The sequence below is a fragment of the Cryptomeria japonica genome, chromosome 7 (genome assembly GCF_030272615.1).
Source record: "Cryptomeria japonica chromosome 7, Sugi_1.0, whole genome shotgun sequence".
NCBI lineage: Eukaryota > Viridiplantae > Streptophyta > Pinopsida > Cupressales > Cupressaceae > Cryptomeria > Cryptomeria japonica.
In genome coordinates this window covers 176,121,699-176,134,453 of record NC_081411.1, presented here as the reverse complement: position 1 = coordinate 176,134,453, position 12,755 = coordinate 176,121,699, and the positions used below count along the sequence as shown (strand labels likewise).

The 12,755-nt window shown below is 35.4% G+C and overlaps 1 protein-coding gene across 2 annotated transcripts; it reads right to left on the bottom strand.

The window, feature by feature from the left end:
• Positions 1 to 5,420: 5,420 nt before the first annotated feature.
• LOC131062401 (disease resistance protein RUN1) lies at positions 5,421 to 10,281 on the bottom strand. 2 transcript variants are annotated; one of them, XM_057996052.2, is made up of 5 exons: positions 9,276 to 10,281; positions 8,038 to 9,124; positions 7,551 to 7,892; positions 6,180 to 7,460; positions 5,421 to 6,068 (listed from the first exon to the last, which is right to left on the bottom strand). In XM_057996052.2, the coding sequence occupies exons 1-5, from the start codon at positions 9,989 to 9,991 to the stop codon at positions 5,619 to 5,621; spliced, it is 3,876 nt and encodes a 1,291-aa protein (XP_057852035.2). In that variant the 5' UTR covers positions 9,992 to 10,281; the 3' UTR covers positions 5,421 to 5,618. The 2 variants fall into 2 exon arrangements, with proteins under 2 accessions (XP_057852035.2, XP_057852034.2); XM_057996051.2 differs by having other exon boundaries at positions 5,421 to 6,077; positions 9,276 to 10,276.
• Between the last annotated feature and the right edge of the window lie 2,474 nt (positions 10,282 to 12,755).

Genomic DNA, 12,755 nt, shown 5'->3' with positions numbered 1-12,755 from the left:
GTGTTGGAAGAAAGAATCAATAACAGATTGTATAAAAATGGATTGTGGATGGACCTATGGAACTAATTGGCAAAAACTCACTTGTATGTTCAAAAGATTGTACAAATGTTCATATGTGAAGAACAATAGAAGTAATGAAAGCTTTGAATGTCCAAAAGGGATTAAAAATGTTTTCAGCCAAAAGAAACCATTGTCTAGCAAGGCAACTACTGATTGTATGATGTTTTGAAAACTTCAAACCAAAGAGATTGAGAGACTATAGCAGCAGTTGAAGAAAATTGGAGCACAAGAAAGAAAGAGGAGTTGATGAAAGAAATCAAAAAATCAGAGGAGGATATCAATTAAAGAGAAGACATTGTGGATGCTGAAAATTGCAGCAGTTGTAGCAACAGCCAATTAGCCAAAAAACCAAAGGAGAGATTACAGATAAAAAGGAAAGATTGTTGAAGAAAGCTGAAAAGAACAAAAGGATAGATAGTATATTGGTAATTGAGATTAAGGGGGAGTGTTGGAATATAATCTCAACTACCTCCACCGTATAGTCAATCCTATCATATGAAGCCTCTGTATCAACATTAATATTTACCAAGAGCTTCTATCTTATCAACTTAATTACACAACCACCTACAAGATATTTTCAATGTATGCGATCAATATGCAAATTTCTGGAAGTTTCTTCCAGCTACCTCCTGCACACATTCTAGAAAGATCTAAGTCCTCAATATCAAGAGGCATTTTTGTAATCAGTTGTGAGAAAGAATGAAAATATGGTTTGATAAATAAAAATTTGTCTTCCTTGTGTGCTGCTCTGTTTTCTCCATACTCTGTTTTTGTGTTCTGTTCTATTTCATTTCCAATAATGTGGCGTCTCTATTGGACATTCAGGTGCCCAAGGTAGAAGTCGGAGACTTGGCTAACCCCCTCTTTGGTCCTGAGCTTTTGGTCGGTCTAGGCAAAGTTTTGGGTTATGTCGTGCTTGGAGTTGGCCTTCCGTTGGCCTTCCACAGCTCGAAGACCTTGCTGCAGTCACACTCGAAGAAAACATTAACCTTTTATCCATTCCTCCTTGACCTTAAGGGTTCAGCTCTAATGAGACAGAGAGCATTTTCTGTTATGACATACTCTTTCTTAAAATGGAAACCCGGATAAGGAGGAAGAACTAAGAGAATTTGCTATCCTGAATGGCCTCCTTCACGCAAAAGAAGATGATAATATTCCCAGCAGTAATGACAATAATTCAGCCCATTTGCAGGAAGTTCAAGGGAGTGTTCTTGGGCAGGGGTCTCAAGGTGGCGTCCGTGGTCGCGAACGAGGGAGAGGTCGAACCAGAGGGAGGGGTCGTGGTCACAGAGGTCATGGCAGTAGTGATGCAGAACAAATTTTCTCTCAGCCTGGGTCTTCATCCCAGGTGCTTTCTCAAGCTTGAAAGAGACATGAACTTGCAGACTTTTTTTGCCAAGTTTTTCTGAATTTTTTCAAAAACTAGATGAAATGTTTTGATAACACAAGTTTTCTTTGTTGACCTTGATGAACTCTTCAAGCTTTTGATGCTCGACATTACATTTACTTTGGAAATCTTTCTCGGCTAGGAAAGACTTAGTTGGATTCTCGGACTGCAAATTTTTTGTATTTCTAAACTATATTTTTTAATATAAAAATTTTGGCTTTTGCCATTTGCTGACACAAAAAACAATTAAAATTCAATTGAAGAGGTAATTATGGATACAAAAAAAAATAACGGACAATCAAACTTGGAGAAAAAGATTATTTTCCCCCTTTAAAAATTTTGTGACAGCTTTCCAAACCACAATCAATGCATGCTCCTATTCCATCAAAATCTATGAGACAGGCACTTGCACGAAAATTCGACCACTGAGCTCGAAATATTTTCACCAGAAAGAACAAAAACATACATAAAACCAATCAAATTAAGCACCATCAATACACCATTTTAATAATTCCCGTGTCAAAACCAAATCAACAAAGGTACATCAAACTATTGGAATCCAATATTTAACAAATGCCCATTCAAAAATTGAATTAAAACAGCAGCCAGTTCAGAAATCCGCCATATTACTAAAGCTCAAATGAAAAATTAATCAACAACCCAAATTGTCTAGAATTCACTGGTCACAGTTTAGGTTGTAGCTAACAGTCGCACAAAACCAGAAAAATTAGCAGACTGGGAAAATTGAAAAAATAAAACACAATATTTAAAATAGAAGTCCTTTGAATTGAACTTTGTGGAAGCAGCTGCTAAAAGATGAGTTTAGAAATTAAAATGAGGTCAGGTTTGTAAGGCATTTGTTTCTAGTTTTAACTTTTGCCCTGTTCACACTTCAGGGTTCTAATTTTTTTTTATCATATTTGTAAAACAAACTAAATCCAACTAAATGATTTGACAAACTGTTGGGTGAATATCAAAAACATTCCAGGTAACCTATCAGGCACGAAATTGCTAACAAATAATACCGATCTTTTCAAATTCATTGATAAGAAGAGACATTCTGTGCATAGGAAGTAAATGGTGCTTTTGAAAAGCCTAACTTCGATAATCTCAATAATGAATCAAGTGGACTCGTAGAATCTACATTACTACTAAAACAAACTCAAAATCAATGCATGCAGGCATACCAATTTTTCGCAAGGTGATATATAGTGAAGAGTCAACTCAACCCTAGTCAAAACGGAACACCAATTTTTGGTAACCACCATATATACAAATGCCCGATTCTTAAAACCCACCATACTACAAAAGCCCAACACAATATCGATCATAGTAGGCACACCCACTTATTTAAATCCATCATAAGTTCCATTAATCCTAAGTGGGAGTGAACATATTTTAATTCTTTTTATTTTTCTCTACATTCCCACTTCTCAAAATGTTCAGATCAGTGCCAAAGGGCGGCAGGGAACACTTCTCGGCAAAATGTATTCTATTGTGCCCTAGATTCAGATACAAATCAAATTGTCTTTGTATTCTATTGTGCCCTAGATTCTGATACAAATCAAATTGTCTTTGTATTCTATTGTGCCCTAGATTCTGATGCAAATCAAAATGTGTATTCTCCATTTTCAGCAATCAGGTGATTATCACTAATTGAAACAATTGATCTGGACTAAAATGGAAAAATGGATCAAGCAAAGGAGAGGGAAATGGAAAAATTTGCATATTTTCGGTTTTACAATTCACATCATGCTTGAAGACATATGCTGCACACGACTCTGACCGGTCTGAGAGAATATAAATTATTATTCTCCGACAGCTATGCAGCCTCTTCTTTACAACTCTTTGCAAACAAATTATAGAGCCCTTGCTCTGAGAGAACACATTTTTTTATTCTCCGACAGCCATGCAACCTCTGCTTTACAACTCTTTGCGAGCAAATTATAGAGCCCCTGCAGTTTCCTTTCCTTCTTTAGGCCTGATTTTTCCTTTGAAGACAAACAGTCCCCCAAATTTGCGGCGAGTCCTTGCGTGATTACAGAGGGTCACTGTCCGGCCTTGTGAGAATCATGCACGCGCATTTGAAGAGGAAGATAGCCAAGAATATCGACAAACTGAAGAATTTATCGCAAAATTTTATAGCCAAATATAATTTGATCTCTACTTAAATGGAATTCGATTTGATCCGATTCTATCATTTTCTGGTGACTAAAAAAATTAGCAGGCAACTGAAAACCAGCATACAACTTCGCAGATGGATTTCTAGCATAAGAGATTTTGAGTGAAAACCCCACCCTATATAGCCTATTGGCTAAAACATCAATAATGAGGTAAAGTGAAGGTTCAAAGGTCAATACATGAATGAATTGAGAGTATTGGAAGAGGGGCGAGGGAAATGGATCAATGATCGGAAATTGAGAAGAAGATTTAGCTAAGAAGAAAGTTAGATTGAAAACCTGATCACCAAAGATAAAATATCGGGACGTGTGGGATCTCAGATTAGGAAGAATGTGTAACTTACAAAGAAAATAGTTTAGATTCTAAAACGCACACATGATAAACTTAACCATTTTTTAGGATAAGGCATTGTAGATCAAAGAGATGGGAAGGATGGAGAAGGGAGACAAAAAGTGATAAGGGGAAAGCTCAAAGCTTGATTTCGCAAAAACAAAATTAATGGGTATAAAGGGTTGGGATTTAGGAGAAAAGATGGATGAGGGTTAGTGATAAGGGGGTGAAGGTAAATGGCAGGCTCAAACCCTGACAACTAGACAAATGTTAAACTTGAAATTCAAATATTTTCAGAATGCACAAAGTACACAGGACTATGGAAGGGGGACCATAGCTAAGAGAAAGAAAGATAATGGTCTTCATGAACTATCTCAAATCGGCTATCAACAAAGGATTATAAAGCAAGCACATAAGAGGAAACAAACTCAATAAAAAGGGGGCAATAACATTGAGTTTCAACAAAACCTTTAGCTTTCATTTAATTCTATCTATAGGTAATGATCACATAAAAGGGATACATCAAGTTGGAGTTATCTTACTCAAATAAAATCTAGAAGGTTGACATTATAGAAAAACATGTAAAATAAGTAGAAGTCATATAGAACTTTTTTATTTCTCAAAATCATATTAATTTATTATGTATCCTTTTACTAATACAAAAGGATTAATCAATTCCATTCTTGTTCAGGATGGGCATAATGAAGAGCGTTGAAGGATAGAAGTCCTTGGCATTAAGTTGTCCCACCACTTTTGTCAACAAAGTAATGGCATTGTGAGCATCTTCTTTAAATTCACTTGTGTAGAACCTTCATATTTTGGTGGCATATTTTCCCTTATGTATTAAATATCATTAATACAATTGATGATTTATGTTATCTTTGGTTCATAGTATTGGAGTGCCTCATTTATGACCATATTTTCATGTTATGCATATGTAGGTAGGTCAAATACTCTCTCCATTACATATATTATGTATAAGAATGTTGCTTAAGATAGTCCAAATTTTCCTTTTCCTTTTATTATACATTTATACACATGCCAATCCTACTTTGGAGATTGTAGATAGGCTAGGACTACAGCTCCAACTACATAAAACAATCCTCTTTGAACCATGTGTTCACCCTGAAATGTTCTATCTTCCTCCATATGAACCCTCTATAAAAATTGTTTGAAATCTACCCACCCTAAATTTGTGTTGCCTATTTCATTCATTAGGGATAACATATGTAAAGGGTGATGGTAGCCTTTGTCTTCATACTTAAAACACCTTGACATTTTTTTTTTCTCCTTACATTGATTCTACTAAGTAAATATAAAATGTATTAGATATATTAGAAATAATCATTGCAATGATAATATTAAAGGAAAAATCATAAGTTTGAAATGGCCGTGAAAATATCCCCTTTGTATTCAGAATAGAAAATCTCAAGAGTATATAATGCAAAAAAGAGACTCAAAATGAAGGAAACACGGATAGGAAAGCTCTTCAACATTCTTTCTGGCGAACTACTTCATATAGAAATGGGCACACTTATGGGAGTGGAAGGCATCCAACAGTTTAAATGAACTGCAAAAGAAGAATACAAACGGAAGAATATAAACACAATACATGTTTGAAAATAAACAACTACAAACCTATTTTAGTTTTGATTCAATATCAATTTGCTAAAAGCGCCCATAAATCACGAATTGCCTGCATAAGTCTCTGCTCTTCTCCCATCAGAAGCAATCCTTTCTCCACTTCACCTTCGCCTGAATATGTATTTATATTGTACATCTGTGCTACATGATTCCTTGAACGCTGTGTGAAGAGACCTATCCAGAACCATCTACCCTCCTCCACCTCCGTTGAAAACATGTGACTATTCATGGAAGATATTTTCAATATCATATTTAATATCATGCTTCGACAAGTACAATTTACAACAAAACATACAATAATGGCATCCTCACTGGGCAGTCGCTCCTGAACCAATACTGTTTTGGAGTGAATATTTTTGCTAGTAAAGGAGTCAACGAGATACATAGTCGGAAACGCGAAAGAGTTCACAAGAGATACAGCATCAGAGACTGCCCGCGTACATAGTAATATTTCTCCAGGCCATTTCTGCAAATCCTGTGCACATTAACATTTAGCCGGATTTGCACATCAACGTTTAGCCATATCACAATAAGACGAAAATAATTAGAGTTCTAAATTTCTAGAAGCCGTTATTACCTGCATGCTTTGAATGCAACTCTCAACACCTGATCTCCTGTTAGCTCTAAGCTCCACACACTTCAATTTTTCCAGGGGCTCTAAACTTTCTATACCCTGTACTTCCCACTTGGTATCTGCTCTTAACTCTTTCAATGCTTTGCAATATTCCAGACCTTGTATTTTCTTGACTCCGTAGCAACCTCGGAAAACAAATTCTTGGAGAGAAGCTGATTGTGCAAAACAGGGAAGCACATCCAACTCTGGACACGTTTCTATTATCAGCTTTCGAATGCTTACCAGACCAGCAATACCCCTGATGTCCCTCAAATTTCCACATCTTCTCAAATCTAGTTCCTTAATTGTAGTCGGCAGAACTTCTATCTCCCTGAGATTGTGAATATTTAGAATTTGAAGAGTCTCAAGCCCAGGACAACTGTCTTGAGAGATAGAAATCTTGTGAACTTTTATTGACGATAGGTACATACACTTTAGTTGGCATAAAGAAAAAGTAAATGACCCCGTCCCGAGATTCAATTCGCTCGTTAAGGAGTTGTCTATGGCCAGTGTATGTAGATTACTCAGTTGCCTCACTGATATTGGTAAAGATGTTACTCCTGAAAAGATTATATACAGATTCTCTAAGAGATTAAGACAACCCACCGAGTCTGGTAAACTCTCAAGCCCGGGACAGTTTTCAATACGGAGATCAGTCAAAGACGATAAATCTCCCAGAGAGTTAGGCAAGCTTGTCAACAGCTCACTCCCTATTTCCATCACTCGCAACTTGCTCAGCTGACCAATGTTCATTGGCACCTCCCATAAGCTCCTGCAACCACGTAAGTCAAGAGTTCTCAACGACTCCTGATTTGTGATGTTCGAGGGCAAAACCTCCAATTGCTTGCACCCAGAAAGGTTCACATACTGGAGCTTTCTCACGCTTTCCAGAATGTCTGACCTTAAGGTGAGTTTATCACATTGGTTTAGATCAAGATGTTCCAGTAATATCAAGTCCTTAAAAGAGTGTGGCAATGTACTCAATTGCTGGCATCCCTCTAAACCCAGATGCCGCAGGTTGTTCAAATTGCCGAAACTGTCAGGTAATGATGACAGCTTAACACACCATTCGATTTGCAGATGCTCCAGCCATCGTAGAAGGCAAAATTCTTTCGGGAGACCCCTCAGGGACCTGGCACTCTTAAGGACGACTGTTTTCAAATGACTCAGACAACCTATTGAATCTGGAAACCTCTTGAAGTTATAACAACCGGAAATAATCAATCCTCTTAATTGCACTGGAGCCTGCAGAAAATTTTCAATGAGATGGACAGAAACATAATAATTATAAAATCTTTGCAAAAAAGCTTTAAAACAGCTTAAAAGGACTCTTACATCACTGTCAGTCTCCCATAGCTCTTCTAAGTGACTATCAGCTTGCTGCTCATGGAGTTCTAATACCCTCAAATTTGCCAATGAAATAAATGAGCGAAGATTTCTCTGCCTAATGTCAAAGCACCGAAGCCACAACAACTCTCTTGATACATCAGCAATTATTTGTTTATAATAATTTCTTTTAACCTGAAAAATTTTCAGTCCAAGCGAAGATGGTGCGAGGCTATATGGTCCTCGGTTTGTGTCAACCATGACCTCCCCACCCAGCGAACATCGTGGAAACTCCTCAGACCCACTTGTGGATCCAGCTGTTGTAGATGATATTCCTCGAATGCGGATACTCTTTTCATTTAAAAATTAAAAAAATTTAATCAAAATCTTATAAAAGAACTCATAATTCCTGGAAACAAGGAAACAGATTAAAAATATTGAAAAAATGTCTCATCACATTGAAAACTGAGATATTCAGCTAAAATATTAATCACACCTGTGTTTGATCATAAATTTTAATAATCTGGTGTGGAAACCAAAGACGGTATGGTGACTGTTGATTTGCAATTTCTCTTCCCAAATCTCTTAAATGGTCATGCATTCTTATATGATCATTATCATCAAGTTCAACAAGGCACTTATTGAATAGCCTTTCCCAACAGTGTAGACCATTCCACTTTGATCCATCCCAAACATTAATGACCAAATTTTTTTTCTCTCCAATGAAAAAACATGCAATATCTAAAAATATTTCTTTTTCTTCATCATCTAAAGCATCATAACTTACTTTTAACCTTCCTATCACATTTTTAGGTAGTATTCTGGAAATCTTATCTAATTGATGCTTCCAATAATCTTTGCTGGAATTGCCATATAACTGTGCTCCAAAAATCTTTAAAGACAATGGTAATCCATCACAAACATTTAGAAAGCTTTTTACTAAAGACTCAAACCCTTGAAATGGTGATGATTGTAAGAAAGCATGCCAGCAAAAAAGTTGTTCAGCATAATGTGGATCCAGTGGTTTCATTTTATAAACTGTGGAAATGCCCCAAGATCTAAGCACTTCAAATTCTCTTGTTGTGACTACAACCAAGCTACCCCATCCAAGACTGTCCGTGTTAGGCAATAGTGCATCCAGTTGTTCCACATCGTCCACATCATCCACCACTATCAATACTCGAACAGATCTTAATTCGCTAGCAAGCATATCTTTCCCCACTTCTATACTGTTAACTTGTACACCTCTCAGACCGAGGCCCTCCAGTAGTTCTTTCTGCTTGTTATGTAATTCACCTTTAGCAGCAGCTTCTCTAACGTCAAATAGAAAACCAAACCTTTCCATAGTTTTATATTTGTTGTTATAAAAATGTTTGGCAAGAGTGGTTTTGCCGGAGCCACCCATGCCCCATAATCCCACAATTTGCACACGATGATTGTTTTCTGCAGATTGAATTGTTGCCCTTTCAAAGTCATTTACTGCTTCATCTAAGCCGACTGGATGTTTGGCGACCACAAAGGGCACAGTTTTCATAACTTTCAAAACACAATTAACAATATTTTTGAGCACCCCTACCTCGTCACTAGCCATATACAACAACAGCGGAACCAAACACAACAACAAACATGCTTCAAACACTGACCTCGGTTCAAATGGAAAAATAACAGATAATAAAATTTAAACAATTTTGGAAGAAAGTTTATAAGAAAAGGGTTAGGATACTTGGAACTCACTCCTCTGTATCCACAATGTGACCGGTAATATAGGAAACATGGTAGAGTGCATTCTTCCACTCCTGAAGCTTTTCTGGCGTATGCCTTCTCTTCACTTCGTACTGGCTAAATGCATCAGCAAAGGCTCCTCTAGCATATCGGACATCATCATCAGGTTGTATATGGTAGAAAACAGGTACAATTTGGGTGCCAGTTTTGAGCATAAACGAAAGCTCTGCCAAACACCATGGGGATTGGGCGTAATTCTTGGAAAATATTGCTAAATGGAGCGAAGCACTGCGCATTGCTTCTTCTAATTCTTTAGGTAAGGAATCCCCCAATTCAAGCTCTTCTGAATCTAGAAAAACCCTTAAGCCCATGCCATTTAGGATATTGTAGAGAGTGGTTGCCAGCGTCTTTTTCACATCGGGGCCACGATGATTAATAAATATATCGTAGGGCGGCTTTTTAATGCCAGAAGATAATGGATATGGTGCCATGCCTTGAAAAGCATCTGTAAGCTCATTCTGTGATTGACAAATTGTGGTGGATGCAGATGCCACAGAATTGGGCTGATCTAAACGCGTAGAAAAGAAGCGAGAACACCAATCAAAGCAGGATGAAAATACGCTTACCACTGAATAAGTAGCTGGAGCAGATGGAGTTGCTGGAATTTCTTGAGAGGCATTCTCATTCTCTGGCCGACGCCCTGTGTTAAAATCTGAAGTAGATGCCATTGAGTTGAATATAACTTCGACAGAAAGAGAAAACAAATGAGAAACCAATGCTACCAGAGTTTTTGTTCAGAAACCGGTTTGAAGTCTTTGCGTGACGAAGAGTAGCTAAGAGCTATTGAGAAAAATAACATACGATTGCATAGTAAACCGAGTCTAATAAAGCAGAATACGGTTCCCTCTGACAGGCGTGTAGAAGAACGCACTGACTATGCAGCAATGTAAACAGCACCCCATAGCCCTTACTTTTTTATGGCACTGACTAAGCAGCAATGTAAACCGCACCTGCTTAGCCCAGCCCCTATGTCCCTCCCTTGCAAACAGTTACAGCCTAACTGGAACATGCCATACCTCCGGTATACGGTGACTGCAGTTTCGAGTGGACCAAATGAAGAACGGCAATTTCCCATCGTGCACCGTGCCCGCCTCCCCCTCTGGCCGGAAAGTCTCCCTCCTAAGTTAAATAAAAATAAGTTTAAATTTTAATTTTATAAAATTGAATAAACTCTATAAGCGAATAAATTTTCATGTATAAATTTTGTTCAAAAATGAATAAACTTTCATTTATAAGTGAAATTTTTTTCACTTTATTCATTTATAAGTGAAACTTTATTAATCTTAAATATTTTTTAAAAATTTTATATATTTTCTTTATATTTTTTAATAAATTTTAAATATATTTCATTTATATATATGATATATAAGTGAATAAACTTTCACTTATAAGTGAAAGTTTTGTAAGTTTTATAAATGAAAGTTTATCATTTTTGAACAAAATTTATAAATGAAATTTATCTTTAAAGTTTCACTTATAAGTGAAAGTATTGTAAGTTTTATAAATGAAAGTTTATTCATTTTTGAACAAAATTTATAAATGAAAATTTATTCGCTTATGGAGTTTATTCAATTTTATAAAATTAAATTTTAAACTTTATCAAACTTATAATAATTTAAGATGATTTAATTTAATCTATGATATTGTATTACCTTTCTTTCACCTAGAATGCACAACCTTACAAATTGTATTTTATACCACTTAATTTAGAAGAGTTGGGGAGATAAAAGACTATTTTGTTTTATTAAAAAGGGTAAAACTAATTAGGTCAAACTTTTATTTAATCAAAATTAGACAATGAATTCAAGTACATAATTCTATTAATGAAGTTACCCTAATAACAAATAAAATAGAATATACAATTAGTCAATTTAGTGAATGAGTCAAAAGTATAATACACTAATGATTTTTCTATCTTGAATCTTCAAGCTATCCCCTCCAAGCTCTCGTTCTCAAAATGGAAGGTAATTACACAATCACATTGAAGAATCTCTATATTCCCCAAACATTACTGTAGCATAAAGTATCTAATAGACTGTCAAAATTTTGAAAGTATAGTACACTTGGCTTTATTATTTGTAATAATGTTGATCATGATTAGCCATGGCAATGTCATCAAAATTGTACATTACATAAATTAGTTATAAAATGTATTTATTAATGTAAATTTAAAAACTATTAGAAAATAATTTCATAATTGTTTACCATCTTCTATTTCAATTGAATCCACTATCTGAGGTGTCTGGTTAAGATCAATACGAAATGGTAACCTATGTTGTCCACTATTTTGTTGATCATCTAAAGATGCAATGACATTTACATTTAGCAAAACAACATAAATAAATTGCTAAGTGTAAGAGTACAACATGTAGTTAATGTAAATAATATTGAAATGTAATTACCTAGAATGGTTTGTTGAAATGTTTGATTGGGGATAACATTGATACTTGATGATGGTTGAGTTCCACAAATTGTACCTAGTAATTGTTTCATCAAGTGTAAAAAACATGTTCGAAATAAATGCCTATCAATATTACAATTAATAAATTAACAGATGTAAAAGTTATAAAATTACCATCTATAATTTACATTTCATCTATTGTCGAATGGTTTAAATCAATTGAGAATGGCAATCGACGTTGTCGACTACTCTCTTGATTGTCAAGAACTACATTCACATATTTCTTTCATGTTAGATAAAAGGAAGAATTATTACGATGAAAAAACTAAAATAAATTAGAGTAAATCTACTCACTATGTTGTTCTCTGATAGTAACCATTTCTTCTTGTATGGCTATGCCTGGATGTCTTAAGACCCTTTTTTTTCTTTTGTTTTCTACCACCTGTAGAAGGGAATTGGAATTCATCATGCTCCACTACTCTTTCATTTAATTCTTGATGGATGCCATTTCGTCTTCGATGGAGAGAATGGCATTTGCGCATTTTGCTAGGGCTAAACCATGGTGGTATTCGTCTCATGGGCATGTTCTCTGAGCTAGGGATCGATGTAAACTTTGAAGAGGAAGCAAGAGACGCATGAAACTCTTTTTTAAATTTCTCAACACATTCAATAAAAATGAGTTTTTCATTTTTTGTAGTTGGCATATTTGGAGTACTGAATTCATACAGTCAACAGAACTTTGAAATTTATCTTTGAAAGCGCTTGATGAATTTCGGCCATCTATGATAAAAATAACAATGATTCATTAAAATAATATTTACAAAAAAAAATATTCAAAAAATTGTGACATTGAAATTTACCAGTTATTTGGTCTTCACTAGTTGCAACCCCAATCACATCTTGATCTTCTAATGGATTACAAACATCTACAATTGGAATAATAGTTTATTAAGTTTAGGAACTATAAAAATCAATAAACTTTTATACCATAAGTCCTAACTTTACCAAGGATATTATTCGCATTACTAGAA

What these genes read in the sequence shown, in the direction of transcription:
- LOC131062401 (XM_057996051.2), bottom strand. Translation starts at nt 9,991, where the DNA reads ATGGCATCTACTTCAGATTTTAACACAGGGCGTCGGCCAGAGAATGAG. An exon ending in AAATTTATGATCAAACACAG is followed by an intron (nt 7,893 to 8,037) that starts GTGTGATTAATA and finishes TTAAATGAAAAG; the next exon opens with AGTATCCGCATTCGAGGAAT. An exon ending in TATGGGAGACTGACAGTGAT is followed by an intron (nt 7,461 to 7,550) that starts GTAAGAGTCCTT and finishes AATTTTCTGCAG; the next exon opens with GCTCCAGTGCAATTAAGAGG.